This window comes from Podarcis cretensis (assembly GCF_951804945.1).
Source record: "Podarcis cretensis genome assembly, chromosome: 4".
In the NCBI taxonomy this organism is placed as follows: domain Eukaryota; kingdom Metazoa; phylum Chordata; class Lepidosauria; order Squamata; family Lacertidae; genus Podarcis; species Podarcis cretensis.
Genome location: NC_137173.1, coordinates 55,206,165 through 55,231,589, shown reverse-complemented (window position 1 = coordinate 55,231,589; position 25,425 = coordinate 55,206,165). Strand labels below are relative to the sequence as shown.

Genomic DNA, 25,425 nt, shown 5'->3' with positions numbered 1-25,425 from the left:
ATACAGCCGCCAAACAGGAAGCCTACAAAATATTTTAAGACTGACGAGGAGCTAACATGCCAGAAGGTTTTCCCTGAGAGCTCAGGAGACTAGAAGATTTCTATGTACCTTTTGAGGAAGGTTAAATTTCAGTATTCTAAAAACCAAGGGTACCATATTTGGGAGAGAAGAAAGTTTTTGGATTTTCAAGAAAAGGGATCTTTTTACCAACTCACCCTCTCTGGCATTTATCAAGTGTCTTCTACAAAGTTAAAGGCTAAATGCTTGCTTTTAAACATATGCTATGCTAGAGATGGGGGGGGGGGCAGAGGGCTCTATTCAATGCTACACGAACAGAGTTCCATTCCAGGCAGCAGAACATCCCCTTCATCTCCTCTCCCATCTTGCTCCCAAAAACTGAATCCCCCAGATTTTGAAGATCTGTAAGTGGAAAGGAGAACATTCTGTTGCACAAGAAGAAGTCTGCTGCACAAGGAGAACAGCAGCAATGGATACAACCTAGTTAAAAGCAAATGTTGCCTAACTACGCATATAAAATTATTCACTGTTTTTACTGTTAACATTGACAATGATACAAAGACCTACAGCGGCATCACTTGATTTCTTCCACTTTGATTTTGATGTTTCTCCAACAGTTTTCCAAGGCGTGTGACTTGACGGAGGTGGGAGAGTCGTCTTCTTTGTTTTCTCATTAGCAAGTTTAGACTTGGAGAGGTTAGACACACTTCGTCCTGGCGCCTTCAGCAATTTTTGAGTCTGATTTCTGCTCCCTCCAGAAGTGGTGGAAGATGCCCCTTCGATTTTCTCCGAAGAAGGGAGAACCTAAAGAGAGATAATGAAATCTGGTAACATATTAAGAAAATACCAGGGTTGTAGCTCAGTGATCGAGCTTATGCTTCACATGCAAAAAGTCCCAGCATCTCAGGGTAGAGTTGGTGGAGAGGCCTTGCATGAAATCCTAGGCAGCAGCTGCCAATCAGTGTTTTCAATACTGAGCTAGACTGAGCAACTGTATTAGTATAAGGCAGCTTCCTATAGCCCTATACTCAGTTCTGCCATCCTAGCAGACCATTTGCAACCCACACCCCTGGCCTCCACCCTCGAATTGCTACTGATCCGATGTCTGGCTGTGGTCGCTTTGGCCAAAACTGGTTCTCCAACCTGACCTAGCTGCCTTTGTGGATCAATCCAAGGCAAGGACTTCCATAGATGCAGCTCCTCTATTTCGTAACTTAGACAAAGAGCAGGAACCTGAACTTCCTTGTACCACAGAGACCCCATGCCCTGGCACACACATTTTTTTTTTTTTTAACCATAATTTGTGCTTTCAGCATTTCAAACATTTCTGGCAACTTACCTTTTTCTTGCTTGGATGATCCAAAATAGATTCTGTTACCCTGTTTAGGAGTTCAGCTGTGCTCCATTCGTTTCTATTCTTGACTTGGACTTCTTTGATGAAATTTCCAATATCTGATCTGCAGCAGGAGGAAGAAAAGTTATACATTTGTTAGCAGTGTGAATATACAGCGATGTCACAAAGAGCCTCCCCCCCCCCCCGATATCTATATTGGTCAGCCAACAACATAGATCTCTAGATGGCTTGCAGAAAGCTTAGGTGCATGTTAGCCCCCTGGAATATCTGACTCAAATATCTGACTCTCTAAAAACATATTCTTTTACAAATAAGGAGCCAATATCCAGCTATCAATTCATCTCTACCCAAAAGCAACCTGGCTAATTTGCTTCCAACAGTGTTTAGGAAATAGACGGTCAGGATTCCACTACAAGTTCAAAAGGTTACTATACAGTCAAATGGCATTTTGGAAGAACACTTGATTCCCTTAAAACTGCTTCAGGAAAATGCATGCAGGCAAAACACTCAACACGACAAATGGTCAGCATCAAGCCCTATAGGACTGAAAATATTTGAGCAATAGGGTCATTGAAAAACTGAATCTTATCAGTATCCTGAAGCAAGACTCTGCTCAGCTTACACCAACCAGTGGAATGCAAAGTAAAAATAACTGGGGACTACTCTTCTGTTGATGGCAATGCATAGCTATATGGATGATAAGGCACTGCTGCCAAGTCCGGAGTTTGCCTGTATCGAGACAAAGACCATGATGAAGGACCACAAAGAACAGGTGTGTCTGCCGTTGTCAGATAGTGCTCATGTGAATGGCAAGAAGGGCAGCTGCCATTTTTCTACAAGCTCTTGTTTAACCTAGAAAAAGTGCAGTCAGAAGCAAGCAAATGTGGATTGTTCTGCCACGTTATCTTTTTAGATGGTTATGTGCCAGGGTTACTACATTGAAAATCAGGGACAAGGTAGCAGCTTGAACTAGGAAGGGAAAAAACATACACCAAGAGGTCTCCAGCAGAAATGTGAGGAATTGGTTTAACTGATGGAAAATACCTTGTAAGGTGAGGAAATATAATTATGAGTTGATCAATGACGGCTTCATATGGTTGTGGCAGCGCTGGCCTACTTATAGCATTAGCATGGTCCAGCCCTGCAGCTGCTGCTGGTGGTTCTTCTTGGCTGCTGTGTTGCAGCTGGGCGTCCTGGATAGATCTTCTAGAGTTTCCTGGTGACTGGGGTAGACATATGTAATCAGAAAGTGACATATCTCTGCAGTCAGGAGACACTTCTTCCAAGCCTTTATTTGCAAGAGAGTACTTAGAATCTTTCTTGGATATTTTATTTCCCATATGCTTGTTAACTATGGAATGCAGAGGATTATCATCGTCAGAACTTGAAAAGGTAGCAAACAAATTAGAGGGCAGGTGTGGGGCTGCAGCTGAATACATTACAATGGCTGGATCATTAATAGGAGGCCTCTCGTGTGTTACCTGAGGGGAAAAAGAATATCCCAAATAAGGTGAGGAATATTTTCAAGCATTTTAAAGAATTCAAGCTTCTGCTACTTCCAGGGTGGCTTTCTTATTATTATTATAGTGGTACCTCGGTTTTTGAATGTAACCATTCCGACTTCCAAAACGTTCGAAAACCGAGGCGCAAAGGGCAGTCTGCAAATTTAATTGAGAAAATTGAGACACTCAGCAGAAGCCGTTCAACTTCCGAGGTGCATTCGAAAATGGAAGCATTCACTTCGGGTTTTTGGCGTTCAAAAACCAAAACGTTCGACTTCTGAGACGTTCAAAAACCAAGGTACCACTGTATTATTATTGCCCCAGCCATTCTGGGCAGCTTCCAACAGATATAAAAACATAATAAAACATCAAACATTAAAAATTTCCCTATAAAGTCTTCACTATCAAATTGCCCATTAAAAATTAAGACAAAAAGATACAGTTTCAGCTTCATCTGCTTTACCCAGGTGGGCACTGCAACACCATTGGGTTTTTGGAAAAGTAAGATTCTAAAGATGCGATCTGCTCTTCTCACATTATCCCATAGATGCTAAAATTATAAGCAGAACACTGCCTTGAGATTTTCTGTCAGAGTGCCTTTCACTCTCTTCAGAATGAATCATCACCATAACCCTTTTCCTACTTCAACATCCCTGGGCTCCTCAATGAAGGTGCTGCTGAACTGTGGCAGGTGGGCTTAAGATCTGAAAGCAAGAAGATGGGAAGGGGCTTCTTGACCCTCTTCACCACCCTCTGCTCTTCCAAATAGTGTTGGGGTCTCAAGAAAGAGGCTCTTTGAGGCTGCACCTCACCCCAGGAAATGCAACTTTGGGAAGCCACTGGGATGTGGCACTGTGTCTCCTCCCCCCCTCGCCACATGAATTGTTTTGGTACACATCAATGCACTGGAAAGCTCGCATGAGCAAGATGGAGGTGCTACAACGTAGATATAATGTTACCTTATGTTTTAGATGCATCCAGTCTATAATGAGAATTTCACGGCGCACTGGCTTTCGACACAAAACAGTTAACAAAGACTTACGGATGAGAGGACACTCGGAGGTTGAAGTTCTGCAATTTCCACTTTGGAGATACTATCTAGAAAGGCACCATTTTTCACCATGTAAATTCTCTCGTCAAACTGCCTCTGCAAAAAGAACAGAGGGGAGATATTTGAAGTGAGCAGTAATGTTTCTCTAGCAAGGCAACTCTTCTTATGGCTCAGCTAAACTTCCAGTGGCTTCAGATAGGATTCTACAGAAACACTAGTTTGACCTCTTCTATATTCTTATGTAAATAGGACACATTTTTAAAAAGGAAAAAAAGTTATAAAATCCTTCCTAGGGAGAAATCTATACATATTAGTCCGTATACAGAAATCTGCAAAGTAAGTTAATTCGCTTCTGTCAAAAAGAGAAAGCTATTAAAACCTGTATTTTACATAATAGACATACCTCTACTTTCCTAATTTCGTCTTTGGTATTAGAAATAAAGGACTCCCAAGAATTAATTTGTAACTTCAACTGGGGTACTGAAGAGTGGCTGGGGGCGGGGGGAGAGAGACACAAAATTTTAGTTAGTTCTATGCCATGGTAATAGTTCGAAATTAAGAAGGACTTTCAAGAAAAATAATGCTACCCCAAAATGGCATTCCAGTATTTTAATCCATAGAAAAGATTTGATTTTTACTGTCTAGCCAGGACAGCAGATATATATTCCAGCACCTGGAGTGAACACTGTAACCCAGACTCATCTGAAGTACTAGAGTTTGTAACATTTTAAAGTATGTGTCCTCCAGTTTTTCTCCAGAGGCTTCAAAGAATGGCTTTCTCTAGACAATAGCAAAACACAGAGGGGGTCTCCAAATATAAGTACTGAAAGACAAAGTCACGGGGTCCCAAGTGGGAATGAAATTATTATTATTTAAACATTAACAGTACATAAAATTGTATAGTGTACAATACACAACATGAATTCTTCAAGTTCTAACTACTGTGTGTGTGTGTGTGTGTGTGTGTGTGTGTGTGTATATATATATATATATATATATATATATATAATCCAATTTGATTCTGAAGAAGCACAAAGCAATATATAATCCTGGAGATCATGTCAATTATTTTATCTATATTGTTTGGAGAACTTCGTTATTTTTATTCAGTGGCTGGTGCTTGGAGAATTTATGTTTTCTAACTTGTAATTTTCCAAAAATACATAAGCTTACATGTATACCCTGTATTTAAAGAATCCTTATTTTTATATCATTTCCTTGTAACTTGGGTTACTGCAACTTTGTTTTTCTTCTCCAGACAATCCCATTATCATATGTAGGATTGGGTGAACTAATATAAAATGTACCAATATAGTGGATCAAAGTCAAATATGGTCCCAACGTACAACCCAAAAAGTTCAATACATGTTACTTTTCTATGCAATACAGTGGTACCTTGCATTACAGACGCTTCAGGTTACGCGATTTCGGGTTGCACACTGTGCTGAACCCAGAAGTACCGGAACGGGTTACTTCCAGGTTTCAGCACTCACGCATGCACAAAACCGCTAAATTGTGCTTTGCACATGCACAGAAGCACCAAATCGTGAACCGCGCATGCGCAGATGTAGCACTGTGGGTTGCAAATGTGCCTCCCACACAGATTACGTTCACAACCCGAGGTTCCACTGTTCTCGTTTTAGTGAAAGAAAAGATGATGGTACTTCTGAGAGAACTTTCAAGCAATCTTATTTAAATGCTTCGTTTGTGGCATACTCATATTCAAAGACATACCTTGTCATGAACTTCAGATACTTAAGATAAGTTTCCGCATCTGTTGCTATTTTGCCTAATTTATATAATTCGGTGTCCTTCCAGTTTTCAAGCACAGAAACCTAAAAAATAAAATTAACTGAGTTTAGATTTTAAAAATCTTACGGGACGTTACTTCTGTATGGTATAACCAATTCTAAACATTTCCATTCATTCACCTGCCTGAAATACTGTCATGTTTAATGAGGTAGCTTCACTGTCCCAGCTACTGGCTGTGTCCTTCCTACTAGGTTATTGTTTTGTTCCTCAACATTAAAAACAATCTTATGCTCTGAGTTTAAAATTCATTTATTTGACTGCAAAGGCACCCTATTCGTCTGGCAGCCTAATACGACTAGCAATGATACCAATGAATCCAGATAATATTGAGGTTATGCAATTTATTGCGGCAAGCCAATAAAACAGCAAAAGGAGGAAATTAAAAATCATAAAAGGACATGAAATTTTCTCGTTATCCTTAAAAAAACAACCAGTCACTTCTAGGTACATGGAGGAAACATTACAGTGGGGAATACAAAATACTGTTGTCCACGTGCAAAATTCTGAGCACCACTGGTTATACAGCAAAACTGGAGTCTTTCAGAACAGTCACAGTATTACCGTACTTTTACATCTATAAGACACCCCCTATTTTGGGGGGCTGTATAGGACACCCCCCTATTTTGGGGGACTAAATTTTAAGAAAATGAGGGGAGATGGCCCAAAGTTGTTGAGCCTCTCCCCCCCATGCAGCTGCGGCCAGGAAACACTCCCTAGATCATTTCCTGTGCGCAGAGGCATCGGGGAAAATTGTGCTCCCACAGCCAGCCAGTTGGCAGGAGGGCAACTTCCCCCAATGCCGCTGCACACGGGAAACGATCCAGGGAGTGTTTCCCTTGGGCAGCAGCATCGGGAGAAGCCGCACTCCCGCCAACCACCAATGCCACTATCCATGTATTGGACAACCCCAGTTTTTTTACATGATTTTTTAGTAAAAAAAAAACCTCGTCCAATACACAGGAAAATACGGTAGTTCTTTAAGTGGGAAATTTCTAGGCAAGGATGAAGCGTTACAGCAGTCTTCTAATGGTAATCAAAAGTGGGCAGGAATTTGTGGGAAGTACAATAACAGCATGTTATTACCTCAGCTGCGATAGCTCGTGCAACACACTCCTGGTGGTCGTCCCGTCTTTTCTTTATAAGCTCCTCCCTTTTTACTTTTTCATTTTCAAATTTATTACTAGGGAGTAAATTCAGAAGGTTACTTATTTATTTTCAGACAGAGATTTCAGTTAAACGCAATGGGCTATATTCAACTAACTTTTAACTCCAAGTAGACTCACTGAACGGAAGTTAGTCATATGGCAGGTCCACTGAAATTGATGGACTTCAGTCTATCGATTTCAGTGGGTTGACTGATGGGTTAGTCGGACATCATCCATAAATCAGAAAACAAGGGCGATTAAAATTACAGCCATTATCAATCTGAAAACTACATGGCACCTACAAAACTTCAATATACACTTTAACCATTTCCAAATGTTTGGGTAAATAACAAAAGTTTTAAGCTGGCACCAAAACAAAAAGAGGGCTAATGATGCCTCAGAGAGGAGAGTGTTCCATAAGCAGGGTGCCACTATGGTGAAGGCTGTTAATACAGGCTTAAATTTCAGGTCAACCAAACAAGCACATTTTCTTTAAAAATATTACTGCTACATATTTCAATGGTTTTTCTAAGTCCTAAAACTTCATTTTTCAACCCTCTAAGGCAGCCTTTCTCAACCTGTGGGCCCCCAGATGTTGTTGAACTACAACTCCCATCACCCCTAGCTAGCAAGGCCAGAGCTCAGGGATGATGGGAGTTGTAGTCCAACAACATCTGGGGACCCACAGGTTGAGAACCACTGCTCTAAGGCAATGCATCAAAATGTCACAAGTGGGGGCTTAGGGATAGCAAGGTGGTTGGGTTGGACATCCAACTCCTCAGTCTATGCCCTTAACTACTATGCGGTACCGCCTTCATCCTCTCTCAAAATAAGTACATAAAAGCATATACGTAGCTATTTAAGAATCTATGCTGCATATTAGAACAGCAGAGCTTTCACCATTTATCTGGACAGTTTATTCTCCTTTATTAATCCCCTTAATATTTGGGTTTATGCAGTAACTAAATTGAAATATCCTTTGCAAAGAGAAGAAACCATGAAGTACTGGACATTAACCTATTGTTCCCACACATCTTTCTGGACTGCATTAATACTGAGAAATACAGCATATAGTTCATTAATACTAAAGTGGAAATACATAAAGGAATTTTCATTGCGACTATTCAAACATAATAGCTTAATATGATTCTTATGCTTTATTATTTCCTTGTGCAATATTCAACAGGGACACACCTTCGCCCAGAGTCGTCCCACTCAGCATGCCTTTCACAGCTTAAATAAATTCTGAGCATTCGAACAGAGCGACATACTCCTAACCCTACTGTCAGGCCTGGTCGTTGTCCTCTTCAGATCACCACACAAACGCTTCTTGTTCTTTTATAACTTTTTATTGCGTATTAACAATCTTATAAATGGTTCTTAAATATTATTCCTCAGAGTCACTTCTTTCAGATACCTTCTGAGCTCTGCTTCTCCGTGACCAGCCACTCTCAAAATGGCGAAGGCGCCCTTCCCTTTGTTTTCCCGCTCTGTTTTCTAACCTCCTGGCTATAGCTGGCCTGTATCTCCCCTCCTCCGAATCTGAGCTAGAACTCAACCCTTGCCTTTCCTGGGAACAGCCAGTCCCTCCCTGTTGTTCCTCTTGCTCCCTTCTATTAGATTCACTGCTCTCCTTCCCCCCTTGGGGAATGCTTTCTCCCTCTGAGAAACTGAAAACTTCTAACTCTTCCCTGACACCTACCATAGCAGTTTGAGAGAACTTATAGTGTCCAATTAAAAACTGCTTAGCAAAGCAAATTTAAGCTTACCTGATCTCGATGAATTCATCCAAATGTAGTTTGTACTGCTTATCCTTCTCCTCAATGTTTCTCATGTACCTGTTTTGTTATACAGGCAGGTTTTAAGAAAAAGAAGGTTCACGTCAAAATAAGTAAATAAATACACTCATTCAAAACAAAATTAGCTAACTACATTAACCGTACCCCAAACCTTCATTTTGTTAGAAGCCCGTTTTTCTTTTCACCCCAAACTACTATTTAAAAGATGGAATATGGTTGCATCCAGTGCTGTGCAAACAAACTTTCCCTCACACAGAAAGACTTTTCCTTCCTCCGCTGTCTCTGCAGCTGGCTGTGCACTCCCAAAAAACTACTCTGAAGTGTAGTACTTCAATCCTTCTGGAGCTGGTTTTGATGGCATGCAGGAGGGAGGAGGGGAAGTGAAAGTCGCATTGTGCACGTGGAAGTCTGTTCTGCTCCTGCAATGGCAGAACTGGATACAACCCAATGTTTTCTGCATCAAGAGCTGTAATATAAATCTTATAATAGAAGGGAAGACAGAGACCAGGGCAGAGTCTCAAAGAGAAAGCAATTCATGGGTAGGCAGCCAAAATCACTGCTACGCTCTGCCAAGACAAGTCAAAATATAAGGAGCAGGCCTTAAAATGTTCTGACTAGAAAATGACTTAAAAGCAAGCACTCTAGAACTACAGTAAGTTTGAGTACTGTGGAGATAGCGGGTTTACACATCTTCACAAAGTATCCATATAGTCTCATGATATTCCAACATCACAGTATTCACATGCCTCACTAAACAAGGGTTTGCTGAACAATACACTAGGTTTCTGTGCTTCCTCACTCTACTCATGCCAGAGAAAAGGCACTAGGAAGCATTTGTTTCTGCTTTTTGTTATCCACAGCTTCCAGTCTCATCTGAACCTGGATAAACTGTGGTTAACCTTAGTTTAAATCAAGGCAGCTCCAGAAACACATCTGTAACTGGTCTGTTTTAAAATTGCCACAGCCAATGTTGGCCACAATTTGTCAGTCAAGCCATAGTAGCCAAAGGCAGAAGGAAAAGCTTCCAAACTCCTTTGCTTGGCCATGCAAGAGTAGAGTTAGGAGTGTGCAAATCGGAAGCTCATTGCAGCTCACTCCTGCTTGCGTATGTTATGGTAAACTGTGGTTTAACACAACATGCAAATGTGGTCAGTTAAGTGCAAGCATTGAAATAAGCAGAATTAAGTGTGAGTAGTATTATTGATACAAGTTTAGATGTGCAAAAATGCAATGACTTGCATAACCTCTTCCCTTATGACCCTCTCCCGCAAACCAGCTTTCACTTTCAGGATAAACTTACCCTTCATTGGTTTCTGTTAGCTTCCTTATTTTATTCTTTCCTACTTTTAATCCTTCTTGGTTTTCCTTCTTCTCCTGTTGCCATCTTTTCATTTCTGTTTCTGCATCTTGATGGAACCAATCCAGCTCTTTTCTAGTGAGCTATAAAATATGGGAGGTGGGAGTCAAAGACAGAAACTTAGCTCCCAAGTCCAACAATATATTTATTTTGTTGTCTGATTGTACCATTTTTATTATTATTTCTGTTATGTGAAACTTGTTTAAATGTTAAAAAAACACAAACATATTTTATAGTGAATATATCCAAAGGGAGAGAAGGATGTGGTTGTGAAGTCTAGCCATTATCCTGAACACAAAGGACTGAAGACCCCTCTCTTAAGTGTATTAAGCATTTTGTGTACCTGCAGCTTTGACTTTTCCTTCCAAAGCAAGTTATTCATTCTGTGTAGCAAAAAGCATTTAGTCACTCCATTTCGAATACAGGGGGAGATTCTACTTTGGCGGGGACGGGGAGCAAATGCCACTAAGCATACTAACATAGTATACTGAGCAAGCCATGGGACTGTACAAACCACTGCCATAACAGGGACACATATCCCATTGTTTTCAGTGGAAGGCACTTCCATGTGATACTTTTGATCCAAAGATAGGTAAGTGGAAGAAAAACAGCCACCAGCACTGTTCTGCAAATATTTTTATGCTGCTACCGTAAGTTGTTTCCTCTGACATCTTATACTTGTGGATGCGCTGCAGTATACCTGAAGAAGTGTCTCCACCTCCTCATCGTTATGCCAGGACACTGAGGTCCAGCTCCGAGGGCCTTCTGGCAGCTCCCTCACTGTGAGAAGTGAGGTTACAGGGAACCAGGCAGAGGGCTTTCTCGGTAGTGGTGCCCACCCTGTGGAACGCCCTCCCACCAGATGTCAAAGGAAAAAACAACTACCAGACTTTTAGAAGACATCTGAATGCAGCCCTATTTAGGGAAGCTTTTAATCTCTGAAGGACTATTGTATTTTAATATTTTGTTGGAAGCTGCCCAGAGTGGCTGGGGAATAAATAATAAATTATTATAATATTATTATTATTATTAAGTGGGTCATCATCTGCATTTGTTCAGTGCAGTCCATATATGTCTATTCAGAAGTACATTCCCTTAAACTCAATGGGATTTACTCCAAGGTACACAAGTACAGTGGTGCCCTGCAAGACAAACGCCTCGGAAGACAAAAAACTCGCTAGACGAAGGAGTTTTTCGTTTTCTTAGCCGCTTCGCAAGACGCATCTCCCTATGGGCTTGCTTCGCAAAACGAAGCTTGCCCCGCAAGCTCCGGGGACAGCGGGGAAGCGCAGCGCACCTTCCCCTCTCTCCCCGGACCCCTTTTGAACCAAGGGGCGGCAACGGGGAGAAGCGATTCTCACCGCTGCCCCTTCCCTTGCTTTAAAACAGGTCCGGGGACAGAGGGGAAGGCGTGCGCGCCTTCCCCTCTGTCCCCGGAGATTGCGGGGCAGGCAACGGGGAGAAGCAATCTTCTCCCCGCCGCCCCTTGCTTTAAACAGGTCCGGGACAGAGGGGAAGGCGCGCGGCGCTTCCCCTTTGTCCCCGGACGGTCTCCATAGGAACGCATTGATTGATTTTCAATGCATTCCTATGGGAAACCGTGCTTCGCAAGACGAAAAACTCACAAGAAGAAAAAACTTGCGGAACGAATTAATTTCGTCTTGCGAGGCCCCACTGTACAAGATTTGCAGCTTTGCTGCTAGCTGTCCCCAAAATCCTTTAGGGCAGACCTTACACTCACAGAAGGATGTCTTTGGAGCCAACTCACTATGTTTAGGAGTTTAAGTTTCAACTGTACTGATGGCCATTTTTCTTTGATATTATAAAGATTTATTACCTTGTTTTCTTGAACAAGTTGTAAAATCTCAGCTTCTAATACACTGATTTCTTCAGAGCTTCGATATTTAAGCTGCACATATTTTTCATCTGCTTCTTTAAGCTGCTCTTGTAGAACCTGGTGTTCTTTTTCCATACGTAACATATCTCCCTGAAAAAAGAAGTATGCAGATCAAATTTTAAATGCTACAACAGTGAAGTTATAGTCCGTATATATAAGGCACAGTATAATCACTGTTCTTGTCACCAAAAATTTTTATTGCCTATAAAGTTCTTAAATTTTTCAAAATGTGTGATATGAGAAAAATCATGTCAAGGGAATATGAAATTTCCAACAGAGCTAGCACAGTTTCTTGAGTTATTTCTACAAAGAAGTGCAGGTACATAACAGCCACTAAACCAACAGAGATAAAAGTATTTCATGTAATCTTAGCCACGTTGCAGAAGTTAATACTTAACCAAATTGGAAAATCAACTAAAAGAAACAATAAACTAAGTAATTAAAAAGAGAGAGAAAGAGATGGTACTATCTGTGAGCAAGGCTCATGGATATTTCAGCTTAGAGGTTTACATAATAGAATTTTTCATTTGTTAAAACATACTCTGAAGTATGCTTTTGCTTCCTCACTGGGCCATCTGTGGACATCCACTCATGCACTTACTTGTTGGGTTTCATATGGATGAAAAGGCAAAGTATTGATTCCCTCGTCTGCTAGTTCTTGATCTACCTAAAATGCAAAGAGCCAGAAACTGTTTCAGTAGAGGTTAGTTATATCCCAACATTTCACAATGTGTTTCCCATAGATTGTTCCTTTGCCCAGTAAATATGTACGTAGTTGTGTTTCCTCAACACCACCACCCAGAAAGCTCATTAAATTGAGTTATTTGATTTTATAACTTCTGAGTGGTGCCTAACTGCAAGCCCGCCACCACAAACTGAAGTAGCAAAGGTAATAAAGAAAAGCAGACTCAGCATGTGAACAAGAGTTTCACAGTCCCTAAATAAAGGTAAAGGGACCCCTGACCATTAGGTCCAGTCATGACCGACTCTGGGGTTGCGGTGCTCATCTCACTTTATTGGCCGAGGGAGCCAGCATACAGCTTCCAGGTCATGTGGCCAGCATGACTAAGCTGCTTCTGGCGAACCAGAGCAGCGCACGGAAACGCCGTTTACCTCCCCCCCAGAGCGGTACCTATTTATCTACTTGCACTTTGACGTGCTTTCAAACTGCTAGGTTGGCAGGAGCAGGGACCGAGCCATGGGAGCTCACCCCGTCGCGGGGATTCAAACCGCCGACCTTCTGATAGGCAAGTCCTAGGCTCTGTGGTTTAACCCACAGCGCCACCCACATCCCAAATACAAACAGCTAATTGTCGGCCAGAACAATAATATTTTCCTAACAGTTCTTCAAAAGAAACCTGTGAACTTGTCTTCAACCATCCATTTGACGGGAGGGAGGGGAAGGACATTTGTCATGGCAAGTCGGTGGAAATGAGCACCTCTCACACTCTAGGTCTGTAGGAGTCCACCATAAAGGTAACATACAGTGCCAAGACTAAGGATTATAATGCAGTGTGGGAGAAGGGGGAAGCACAAAAAGCCTATCCTTCGGTCAGGTCTCCTTTTATAGCCTGAGAGTGGCCTAGAAAAGTCTTTCTCCTCTCTGATCCGTCCTTGGTCAGCAGGCATCAGGAAAGGAGGGAGAGCTAACAAACCTTAAAGGTCATTAGAACTGGAAGCCAGGTGCCATTCCAGGCACAGAAGGTATCCCTGCTGGAAACTGGCCTTATAGAAACATTGCAGAAATCTGCTCCCTAAATTACACTTGTGTTCTTTAAGCAATATGAGGCTAATAGGGCCAAATGCAAAATGAAAACAAGCAAGTTTGATTCCAGGTCCACTTTTTTTCTAGAAGTTCACTAATCTTAACACACTATTTGACTCCAGTGAAAACCACTTTCCACACATTTTTCATACACAGAATACAGCTGTAGAAGGGGGGGGGGCAGACACATGAGTAATGCCATACATGGATATCATGTGCTGTTTTGTCCACTATCATGCAGGAAGCTGGCAACAGCTTTTCACATGGCAAAATAGTCACTTGTGTTCTTCACAGATGATAGTATACAGATGCACAAGGGAAACTTGCGACAATGGCCTTGCGTCCACCTAATGAACTTAGTTTTGGGTACCATGTTTGAAAGCTACGTCCACGTTGACTCTCAAGTCTAACACAGATATTTTAAAAAATATTAGAAATAGTAATTTATATTGCTTTCCCATGCCTTTAAAAGATGAAACTTCTTTACACACTGAGATGAACATAGCAAACTAGATGTAGCTAGCATATTAGAGACAACATGTCTATAATTATATTCTTTATCAAGCGAACAGGCACTGAAAGAAGCAAACTGATATCCCACACCAATGAAACTCATTCCAGAGTTCATACATACAACACAGAAAAACAAAAACACTGTCAGCTCCTCAACGAATACTGTGCACAGCTTATTATTCTCACCTGAATAGCAATCATCCTAGAACGGGGTTTGTTTCTTGCTACAGACTTATTATTGGTTTCCATTTTAGTAACAGAGTCACATCCAGCTTCATTACTATTATTCTCAATGTTATCAGGATTATTTTCACAAGAGCAAATGTCAGACAATGCTGACAGTTGCACCTCATCTTTCGCCACAAGAATATCTTCGCCATCCTCGCTTGATGTCACTTCTGGATCAATATCAAGGAAAGCATCTGGATACATATAATTAGATTGCTCCAAAATATCTAGCATTTCAGGAATCGTTGGCAACGTTCTCTCATTCTGATATTTTGACTGAATCTCATTCAGAAATATTGGGTGGCTTTGGGGTAAAGCTGAAGGCAAAGAGGCATCTGACATAGGCAGTGATGCTGCTATCATGTCAGTTACCTGAGTGGAAAGGGAGTATGTGGGAACGAATGGACTAAAAGCAGAATGGCTGGTAGTCATATATTCCAGAGTATCATGGGCTGGAGTATTAGTAGATACTGACACATAAGGACTGTTAATATATGAGGTGGGCTGGAACTCCTTAGCAGCTGGGTTTAAACGTGGTTTGCTGTTTTCTTGACTAAGAAGGCTTGCTGAGAAATTTTCTTCATTTTTAGTCCTTTCTGCAGCTCCAGTGACATCCGCATTTTCTTTCAGCATCACTGAATGTTTCATCAAGCCAATAAGGTTGCCAATCATAACAAAACGTAGAGATTCCAGAAGGAATGATTTCAGACCACCAGCATCCTCTACTATTTTACGAGTCTCCGCAGGAAAGTGTTCATACTCTCCAACTAACAGTGGATTATCAATTTCCATGGGGCCATGTTCTTCCAAGATTTGAGAAAAATAGCTGTGAAAGCAATCAAAGTCATATCTAAGTTCAAGAGGAAGCTGTGCGATCACAACTCAATTAGCGTTTTAGCTACCAATTTATACATGACAAAAGAGGTTTGAAAACACCTACCGATCTCACGTCAACATTTTTTTTTATGTAAGTTGATAGAATAATGTTGTCACCCTAAGCACCAAACCGTGTCTTATGATGCCCAAGACCATCGTGTCAACTTGCCTCCTCCTCACTGGGGACCAACAGGAATTTTTTAACACCTTTGCCAACTTGAAAAAGCAGGAGTCAATGCTTTGGGTGGCAACGATTAAAACTGCATGAGTTTCAGGTGCAAATATGTCAAGGAAAAAGGAACTAGAGATGCACACAAAAGAGAGGAACGCCTCAGAGAAGAAACACATGGGAAAGGAAGTGCCCCATCGTATTTCCAATGCCTGTCCCCTAAAAAGTTCACTTCCCACGTTTCTTGCTTTCTTCGGCAGCAGCAAGAAGGTAGAAGTAAATGTCAGGAAACAAGAGAATTCTGTTAGTGCTGAGTAATCAGCACCCAAGTATAACCATTAGTAATCATAGGAAGATTTCAATGTCAGGAAAGTCTGAAACACATGCTAGCACCTATGTGCTCAATCCTCAAGCTGCTTTTGAAACCCAGGGGAATTAAAGATTCCATTTTGGAGCTTGGGTGGGAGCAGACTCGAGAGAAAACTCTTAATTCCAATCCTCCTCCTCCTCCTCCTCTGGGAATGGGGATGATGCCTATACCCAAGGGACCCCAGCTCTACCTTTGTTATTTTTTTGCTTGTTGGAAAATAAAGAAGGAAAAGGAAATGGAAACATACTCATATAAGCTTTCACACGTTGGGTCTGGGTAATTGTCCAAAATTCTCTGGTAACTGCTACCGGAGGAAAAATTATTATACAAAGCTTCAAATATCGCCACCTGCTCATTAAGACCATCTGGGATTCTGAAAGGGTCACGTGGATTCATAAAACTGTTGGGAAGACAAAGAACAGACTTTAAGAAGAGCAAGCTCCTTATGAATGGAAAGCTCCCAACTCACAGGGAACAATAAAAAGCTCAACAGCCATTTTATTTGTTTTAGTCATAGGCCGTAACAATAACAAAGAGACATGCTTTCAAGCGTAAGATTAATATTAAGACAGAATAAAAATAAACTAAGACAATAAAAAAAACAACCTCAGCTGTACAATTTACAGTCAATAACAGGAGCACTGGCATAGTCTGGATATTTTGCAGTTCAGCTGTAAGGGCAACAGTACATACTTTCTGGGTTACCGCATTAATATCGGCAAATAAATGCTCTACTTGCTATCTGTCTGACCATTAAGTTCAATTCATCCCACCAGGAATTACGACAGGAACATCCCTCTTATGTCATCAGAAATGGAACATGGAGATATATTAATGTGGGATATTATCTGTAATGGCTTCTCAAAAATACAATGGCAGAGATTAACAGGAATATTATAACAATGCTTCTCTGGAACTGCCAGTAGCATTTGAATCTGGAGTAAAGGATTTCCTCAGGGGGGAAAGGACAGAGATTCAATAAATAGAATTTGTCATGTTTAAATATTATCATGGCACATCTTAAACTTGGTTACAAGGCACATTGCACTTCCAAGTTGTCATGGATTCTGTTCTTAAACTATTTGCAGGGGAATAAGGCTTAATTAATTAGTCCATAGAAAAACCCATACTGCACCTCTCTTATTCTCAGTCACTCATTTAATCAATAGATGAAGAAAGAATACAAGGGTTTCATTTCTCAAAAGTAACATTTTTCAGGTATCACTGTCTCCCAAGACACTGGACAAACATTAAGTTGTAACAATGAGGAATTAAGATGTTCATATCTAATGCCCCCAAATTAATAGGGTAACATTCAAGCTGTCTGGTTAGCAATTTTATTGACTGATTAGTAAATTTTATTTTTCAGTTTTCTTTATTTAAATACACTGTAACAATTGCAGTTCAAAGGCTTATATCTCCTTTTTATAAAATGTCACTATGTGCTCCAGGTGCCATAAAAAAATAGAGGAACATGCATAACACTCTAACTGGAATCAAAGGAATTTAACAGTGTACTAGTGTTCTCAAAGGTAAGTCCCATTGAATTCAACCAGACATACTCCCAGGTAGGTTAGTTTAGGATTGTAGCCTAAAGGTGTTTTGGCAAGAGCATGCTCCATGTATTTTTTGTGCCAGAACTTACAAGGTGCTTTCTTCTGAAAATATATTGTCTTCCTCTCGAGTTACTGTACCAACTCCACCAGACAGGACTAAAATAGACTAAATCAACAAGGAAAGAATTGAAACTTGTTACATAATGACAGGTAAAATTTTAAAACGAAGTAATCCATCTTCAGAATTCAACAGACTCATTTATATAATCCTTCTTCCCTAGTTCACATTTATTCAATGCCCCCCCCCGCCAAAAAATGAGGTTTGGCAGTGTGATTGTAAGAAAAGTAGATCACAATATTCAACTGTGCCCTCCACTCACAGAAGCTTCTTTGTTACAGTGAAGCTTCTCTTCAAGGAAGGAGGGAGGCCACTTTCACTGCTTCCCTCTTAAACCCCTCCTCCCACCCACTCCAAATCTGTTCTACGGATAGGAAGACCACTGGGAACAACATGGGAGGTGGCAGTGGCATTGGGGGTGCAGGAGAAAGGGGGAATTAGAGAAAACCAGCTCCTCTTCCTCCTTTCTATCCCCAGGAGCCACCTCTGGAGCAGAGAGCCTTTTAGCAGCAGTGGGACGCAGCTGGATACACACTAAATTTTATTATTCAAAACTAGAAATACAAAGCAGGAAGAACACTACTCAATCCAGAGTGACTCTTTAAACCTGAAGCATACATTTTTCTCCAAATCTACTGTCCTGCTTGTATGCAATATTATGTTGATAATAGACAGGAACATAAGAAGCCGCCTCATATCACAACAGACTATTAGGATGAACAGGATCACTACTATCCACATTGACCAGCAGCAGGTCTGCAGGATTTTTGAGAGGCAACATGACCAGTCCCACATCCTCCTACTGAGCTATGGCCTTTTCCCCAACTGATTAAAAACTAAGGAGCTGGTGCATGATGCTCAGAAGTTCCGGTCTCACTCTACCCCTACTTCTGGCCATGCCAGGAGCAACATGCCACAATACCTGCCTTGTTGTTTCATCTGAACCTGGGCCCAAGGTTTGTTTCCTTCCCATCAAACCACAAGGGGTGAACCAAGCTCTGTTCTTGGCTTGCTGGTCGTGGCCTGGTTGGAGAGAGGCAAATCATACGCCCAGCTTCGGATGATGTGATGAAGCCAAGGCTTGTGGTTTGCTCCTTCTGGCATGGCCAGGGACATGTGAGGGGCAAAGTAGGGACATCTAAGCAGCATGCACTACTAGCACACTGCTCATTCGCATTTCAGTTAACTAAACATCAGCTATGGTCTAACTTGGCATGTGAACCAGGCCTGAGGAAGTCTAGAAAGAGGGAAGGAGAGAAGAAATTGAAGAGAGAACAGTACATAGGCATTTACTAGCTTTGCTTCTTTTGCTGCATCCTACCAGCATGGATGCCTTTAAAGAAATATATACCTTTGGTTCCTTTGCCTTCTTTCGGTTTCTGTTTTTAACTTTGATAGTATTATTCTAGGCGGAAAAAGAAATGGTTTAGTAGTGACCACCACCAGGAAAAAATATTACCATAACACTGCTTATTTTATTTGCACATTCTATTTCCATTCTTCACCTTCGCTAGCAAGGAAACTAAATCCCTACGTCTGTTTCCTCATTTCTTTTCTACTTTCCCCCTTCAGAGCAACATGACGCCATGTAGAACTATTTCAGTAAGAGCTTATCATGATGACAAACACCAAAACTAAATGATCGCCGTGTGGTGGTTCCTCCCCCTTTGAAATGCTCCTCCCTCAGACGTGAGATTGGTGCTATCGCTTTACTTATTTTGGTGCTAAGTGGAAATACATATTGGTTTGCCCAGGTTTTTGCAGGAGTCTGTTGAGCCTACGACGACGCTGCATGCCCTGCTGTGTATGTACGAAGGGTCCCTTAACGGATGCAAGAAGGAGGGTCTGCAGGACAAGCCATGTCAGCAGAGACAGGGATACACGGTGTCTCTAACAAGCTAATAAGCAACATGATAAGCACCAGAAATTTGGTGAGTACTCAAGATTCCAATATCCCGTGACTGGGCTGAAAGGGGTTTGGAACAGGTTTAAGTCTTTCCATGTTATCATCCCCAGTGCACCTCAGAACACCCCTTTTGGGGGTCTTTCACTAGCGTGAAGTCCCACCGGCTGAGCTGTGGTGAGGGGCACTCCGGCAAATCTCTGGCTCAGCTACGGTGAGACTTGTGCCCAGCTGGCAAAGCCAAAAATCTCCTGAATGAAAAGTTCTCTCATCCCGGCGGACCGTGGGTTTGGACTGCACTGTAACTCTGCAACAAATGTATGTTATAAAAGCAGCAGTGCAATATAAGGGGAACACTCTACCTAAATATATTAGAAAGGGTTCTGATTGCAATGTATTTGCTTCCATTTCAAGAAAGAAATAAACATAAAAACTTACTGAGGCAGTTGCATTCTCTTCCTTCCTTATTACAGTATACCGATTATCTATTTTTAAAATAAATTTTATTTAAAAAACAAAACAAAAATCTAAGACAAAAGCACAAAGCTCTAAACAGTTTTGAACAACTGCGCCGTAACTTTAGTAAATAGCACTGTCCTCTCGCGGTTGTGCATATGCTTTAAATCATTATACTATATAGAGATATCTAACCATGTTGGCCAAATAATTACAGCACTTTGATAAGAGGCCTGAGTTCTTACAACAGAGTATATTTTTAGCTGCTTAAAGCCAATGGTTCTGAATCAAAAGAAACTTGCCTATGTCCTGCTGAAATCAGTACAGTCATACCTTGGTTTTCAAATGCCTTGTGACTCGAACATAAAGGTAAAGGGACCCTGACCATTAGGTCCAGTTGTGACAGACTCTGGGATTGCAGCGCTCATCTCGCTTTGCTGGCCGAGGGAGCTGGCGTACAGCTTCCGGGTCATGTGGCCAGCATGACTAAGCCGCTTCTGCCGAACCAGAGCAGCGCACGGAAACGCCGTTTACCTTCCCGCTGGAGCGAAACGCCGCAAACCCCAAAGTGAGTGTTTCAGTTTGCAAACTTTTTTAGGAAGCTGAATGTCCGACACGGCTTCTGCAGCTTCCGATTGGCTGGTTTCTGAACTTTTTCGGAAGTCGAAAGGACTTCCGGAACAGATTCCGTTTGAGAACCAAGGTACGACTGTACCTTGACTAAAGTGACTAAAGTGATACTGAATACATAAACCACCATACACAGCAACCAACTCAGAACCCGCCCCATAAAGAAAGCAGCATCTCCCCACAACTGCAATTAGAAGGATAATGGAACATGGGGTTTCGCATTTCCTTCCCCACGTGGGCTGAACCACCTGCACAGAACCTACAATTCACCTGGTCTGAATCTTTTCATTGCTGCCCACCACTGTTCCCCTCACAAAATCTATAGAAGTCATTGATAAAGTTAACGGGATAATAAACTCCCTTTGGTCATCCTAGTATACTTACCCATGTTATCAAAATAGTCATCTAAGTATTGAAGGAGAGATGGAAAATTCTCTCTGTTCTCTTCTAAGAGCCATAAAAAACACCGAAGTTCTATCAACGATAGCTCATCTATCATATCTGGAGATGTGCAGGTGAACTCCCTGCCTAGTTTAATGCCATATTTCTCATTCCACAGCACTGCTATGAAGTCAAGATCAAGCTGTAAGATGCATGTTCCATACTTGGCAAAAAATTGTTTTGTAGCTTTTAAACCTGCAAAAATAAATATAAATTGTAAGACCCAAAAGTGGATTCACATCACAGAATATATTTTGCCCTCTAGGGCAGACATACACAAGGATTTGACCTGCTTACATTTCAAGGAAGCATTCTTTGGGGTAGATCTCCAAGAATTAGACCAACTAGATGGGGGATAGTATAGTGAAAAACTCAGTATCTGGAACTTGTTAAAATTACCAGTGCCCGACCCAAAGCTGGGGCGGGGACGATGACACTAGGAGCCATTGCTCTTTGCATTATGTGGGGAGGGAAGCTGTGAATACTATTATTTTATTTTTATTTTTTTATATATATATTTATTAAAATTTTTAAACATAAATGCAGAAATAAAAAACAATGAAACATATATCATAACATATTTTCTTAGCTTCATTGGACTCCCTCACGTCTCCCGCTCCCACTTGCATCATTGCTGTGAATACTATTATTGGGTTGTATCCAACAATACCCTTCTGTTCACAGAAAGGTTTCTGATCAAGTGAAGGCATTTGCTAATGGAAAGGAGGAAGCCATTTTCACCAATTCCCCTCCTCTCTGAAAATCTGCTCTGGAGGGTTGTGGGACCATCTGGAAGAGCACAGAATGTAGTGTGTGTGCAGGGAAACTCAGAGAAAATCACCTCCCTCTCCTCCCACCAAGTCATTTATAAAGGCCTCTGCCAGATGAAAAGTCCATCTGGATTGAGCCCACTGAGAGCTGGCTATGGATACAAGTATCCTATCACAAAGTAACCACAAACAAAACTGATCCACACACCTGCCATAAAGTTGTCTGCCTGAACAGTATGAGAAACTGCAAAGATGCAAAAGTAAAACTAGCGGTGTGCTAAAAGCAGGCATAGGCAAACTTGGCCCTCCAGATGTTTTGGGACTACAACTCCCATCAACCCTGACCGCTGGTCCTGTTAGCTAGGGATGATAGGAGTTGTAGTCCCAAAACATCTGGAGGGCCGAGTTTGCCTATGCCTGGCTAGAGTGAAGAACAAATGAGCATCTTGCTTTGAACGTCTTCTCAGCAAACAATTCTAAGCAGGACACGTGCAGTCTAATATATTGAGACTATTTTGAGAATATTAAAGGAGCATAATGAAACTTGGAAATTAGTACAAAAATTAAAAATAAGGAACAAGTGCATTGGAAATGTAATTATTGCTACCCAAATCTTGCTTGTAAAAAACTGAAAACAGCAATGATCAAAACTTTGGAATGTTGTAGGAAATTACAGTGCTGGCCAGCAAGGGCATAAATTTTCCAATTACTTATATCCTTGCATTTGATACTTAAAGCATAACCTTATGATTTAACTATAAATATAAGCAGAGAGGGATTTGTTGATCAGAATTATTTACAAATCCAGTTCCTAACTTTTATTTTCCAGATCAGCTGCAATTGCAGCCAGCTCTCATATGTAATGTGAACAAGCCTAACAGATAAATGCTCAAGAGTTAAAACCCTGTAATGGAACTAAGCCTCAGTTTTATGTTACAGTTTAACCACAAATAACTTACTCTTACCATTACTATCAAGATGTTTCATTAAGTCGTGTAGTCTAGGATCCACTTCTTCAAGCTCACTTAAAACATGAACAAAAATTCTTGTCGCCACTCTATTATTTTTGTCAATTACGGAGCTTACAATCTGATCCATTACTTCAACTGAGGTCACACAGTTTGTTGAAAACCGTGTGTGGTCTGCTTCACCAATTACCCACCACGAAAACAGTTCATTAAGAAGTTTGAAGCCATCATGTACGCCTCTCCGTATTTTCTCAAAATTCTGCATAATAAGCTGCAGGACTCTATCCCCAGCAAAATAATTCTTGTGAACAAGACCACCACCGCTCCCTAAGATTAAAAAGCAAAAACAAAACCGTGAATGCCCAGATACATAACAGAAACACAGGACCCCACGGGGGGGGGGGGGCAAGCTATTCACAATACAGGTATTTACTGTCCCATACCTTTATCACTGTCATCATTTGATATAGAGTCTGCTGTGTGAAGTACTTCTGCAAAGTTCCCTAGTGACAGTAATGTGTCTTCTTTCATTAATTTCCTCTTCAATTTTCTCTCCTGTTTTTTCTGTAGGGTCCTAGAACTGACACAGCCAAATCAAAGTTTTATTTTTAAAAGCAATTGGACATTTTTCAGATGAAATGTAAATATTCAAGACTACCACTCTTTCAGGAAAAATAAGTCTCCTGGCCTGTTAAGATATGACAGAAGCTCCCGAGAGTAAGCCAGCCAGCCTTTCAATGTGCTGCCTGACTGTATCAATCATAGCAGACACATGATGACGTAATCCGGCAGCAATCCTTATGTGAAGGTCATCACAACACTAAATGCGAACAGGCCTTCAAGTATCTAAATGTATCCAGTTAAGGTCTTTTCAGCAAATAAAAGTCTCCCTTAACCAGAAAACGAGATAGAGACCATTTTGGCCAATTTCCCTTACCCTACTCTGAATATTTCCTGCCTTGGACAACAGGTGGCGATACAAACCCCCATGTTCTTCAATGAGACTACCATCTTGTGTCAGCCACTCTGAAAATGAACTGCTGGTATTATATGACTAGCTAGGAAACTTACCTTGTACATTCCTGTTTAACAATGGGCCTTGGAGGATTCTTGCTTTTTATTTTATCTTCATACTAAGAGGAGAAAAGAAAAATGGGAGCTTCAAAGATTTATTTTCCGTAACAGTGCTTTATTATAATTGTGGAAAATAAAATACTGTTTTGACATTAGGTCAAAGCAAAGAAACGAAAATGAAATTTATATAGTATGACAACAAATTTGGAAATGTTGAATGCAGGTAATATTAAAGGTTTCTTTTCATCTAATTCCATTTCTAGTATTTATATTATAAAAAATACCAACCAGAAATCGATTCTTACCTCACATTTGATTAAACCAGAGGAGCTGAAGACAGCAATATTAGAAATGAGACCGCTACAATCTGGAGTGAAACATAGCTCTCGAAGGAAGTCCTGTGGGTGTGAGCAGAAAAAGGCCTTGTGGGTACGATTTCGCTACAGAGGCTACAGAAGTAAAGCATTAAACATTTGATGTTACCTTTTCAGTTTTATCTGTATATCTTGCTGCTTTCAACTTCTTCCAACAGCTTACATGAAACTCCACTTTACATTGTTCACAGCAGGTAACACGTATAAAACCCTAAAGTTTGGAGATCACAGATAAGTGAGCACTGTGAGTTCAACATTTATATTAGGAATATTCAAAACATATTTCGCATAACCTTCTTAAGAGAAAGTGCACCTAAATTAAAAGTATCTGACGATCCTTTTCAACAACCTTCACATTACCTTGAAATCTGGGTCGCTAAAATAGATTTTTATTTTCTGCGCTTGGCACTGCTGGTAGCGACAAACTGCATGTGGAGCTGGAGGAAATCTGCATTCTTCAATGTGATCTTGCAATATAACCTATGAAGCAGCAAAGCAAGTTAAATATTGTAGCACCTTCCCTGGAAATTCTGTACTACCAAGTGTGCATGTTTATAAATGCAGTCTCATCGAGCAGAATACTGAATATTCATCATTTCCTCAACTTTCAATTTCTTCCACTTTCTATTGTTTGCCACCCCACAGAATATTAGGCTGCCTGTTAGGTAGGAAGGAATTCAACCCATCTGTATGAGGCCAGGCTTTCAAAGTTGACTACAGTGATGCGAGATGAAGTCACGCAGTACTGCTCATAGATTCACAGAATCATAGAGTTGGAAGGGATCCCATGGGGCATCGACTCCAACCCCCTGCAATGCAGGAATCACAGCTAAAACATCTCTGGCAGATGGCCACCCAAGCTCTATTGATAAACCTCTAACGAAGGTTTCCAAAGTAGTCCATTCCGCTGTCAAACTACAAACAAAGCAAATGGGTTTATTGCTCTTTAATTTTGTTCTGTAAGGAAGGACTCAGGGGCAATCTCAGTGATGAAGGTGCAAATAAGTGAATGGTAATTGACCTAAATACAACTTCTGATGCCAGGACAATTCAGCTGACAAACTGAGGTATTCTACAAAGATCCCATATTCAGTGCAGCTGGCAAGTCACTCAAAAGACTTCCTTGCCATTCAGGGACCCTTAGCAGGTATTTAGATTCCCAATTGCTAAGGGCAATCCTTATACCGGAAAGGATGGATAGAGTCACACATTCAAGTATGCTCACCTCCACTGAAGATGAATGCAAGATTCTCTGCTTTACCAATTTGTTCCTTGATGT

At 41.0% G+C, this 25,425-nt stretch overlaps 1 protein-coding gene across 2 annotated transcripts in view; it reads right to left on the bottom strand.

Annotated features, from left to right (window-relative positions):
* Positions 1 to 25,425, bottom strand: part of TTC3 (tetratricopeptide repeat domain 3) — a 62,223-nt gene that overhangs the window by 4,304 nt on the left and 32,494 nt on the right. For both annotated transcript variants that reach the window (XM_079974879.1, XM_079974880.1), the window contains exons 22-44: positions 24,507 to 24,626; positions 24,256 to 24,357; positions 24,078 to 24,170; positions 23,770 to 23,831; positions 23,142 to 23,278; positions 22,696 to 23,025; positions 20,904 to 21,155; positions 19,872 to 19,918; positions 18,882 to 18,935; positions 17,502 to 17,578; positions 16,104 to 16,256; positions 14,400 to 15,267; positions 12,537 to 12,602; positions 11,876 to 12,025; positions 9,982 to 10,121; positions 8,652 to 8,720; positions 6,821 to 6,917; positions 5,660 to 5,760; positions 4,329 to 4,416; positions 3,917 to 4,021; positions 2,417 to 2,853; positions 1,358 to 1,475; positions 586 to 822 (exon numbers count right to left, since the gene is read on the bottom strand). In XM_079974879.1, coding sequence (XP_079831005.1) covers positions 586 to 822; positions 1,358 to 1,475; positions 2,417 to 2,853; positions 3,917 to 4,021; positions 4,329 to 4,416; positions 5,660 to 5,760; positions 6,821 to 6,917; positions 8,652 to 8,720; positions 9,982 to 10,121; positions 11,876 to 12,025; positions 12,537 to 12,602; positions 14,400 to 15,267; positions 16,104 to 16,256; positions 17,502 to 17,578; positions 18,882 to 18,935; positions 19,872 to 19,918; positions 20,904 to 21,155; positions 22,696 to 23,025; positions 23,142 to 23,278; positions 23,770 to 23,831; positions 24,078 to 24,170; positions 24,256 to 24,357; positions 24,507 to 24,626 — 3,903 coding nt within the window. The remainder of the gene's footprint in view (positions 1 to 585; positions 823 to 1,357; positions 1,476 to 2,416; positions 2,854 to 3,916; positions 4,022 to 4,328; positions 4,417 to 5,659; positions 5,761 to 6,820; positions 6,918 to 8,651; positions 8,721 to 9,981; positions 10,122 to 11,875; positions 12,026 to 12,536; positions 12,603 to 14,399; positions 15,268 to 16,103; positions 16,257 to 17,501; positions 17,579 to 18,881; positions 18,936 to 19,871; positions 19,919 to 20,903; positions 21,156 to 22,695; positions 23,026 to 23,141; positions 23,279 to 23,769; positions 23,832 to 24,077; positions 24,171 to 24,255; positions 24,358 to 24,506; positions 24,627 to 25,425) is intronic.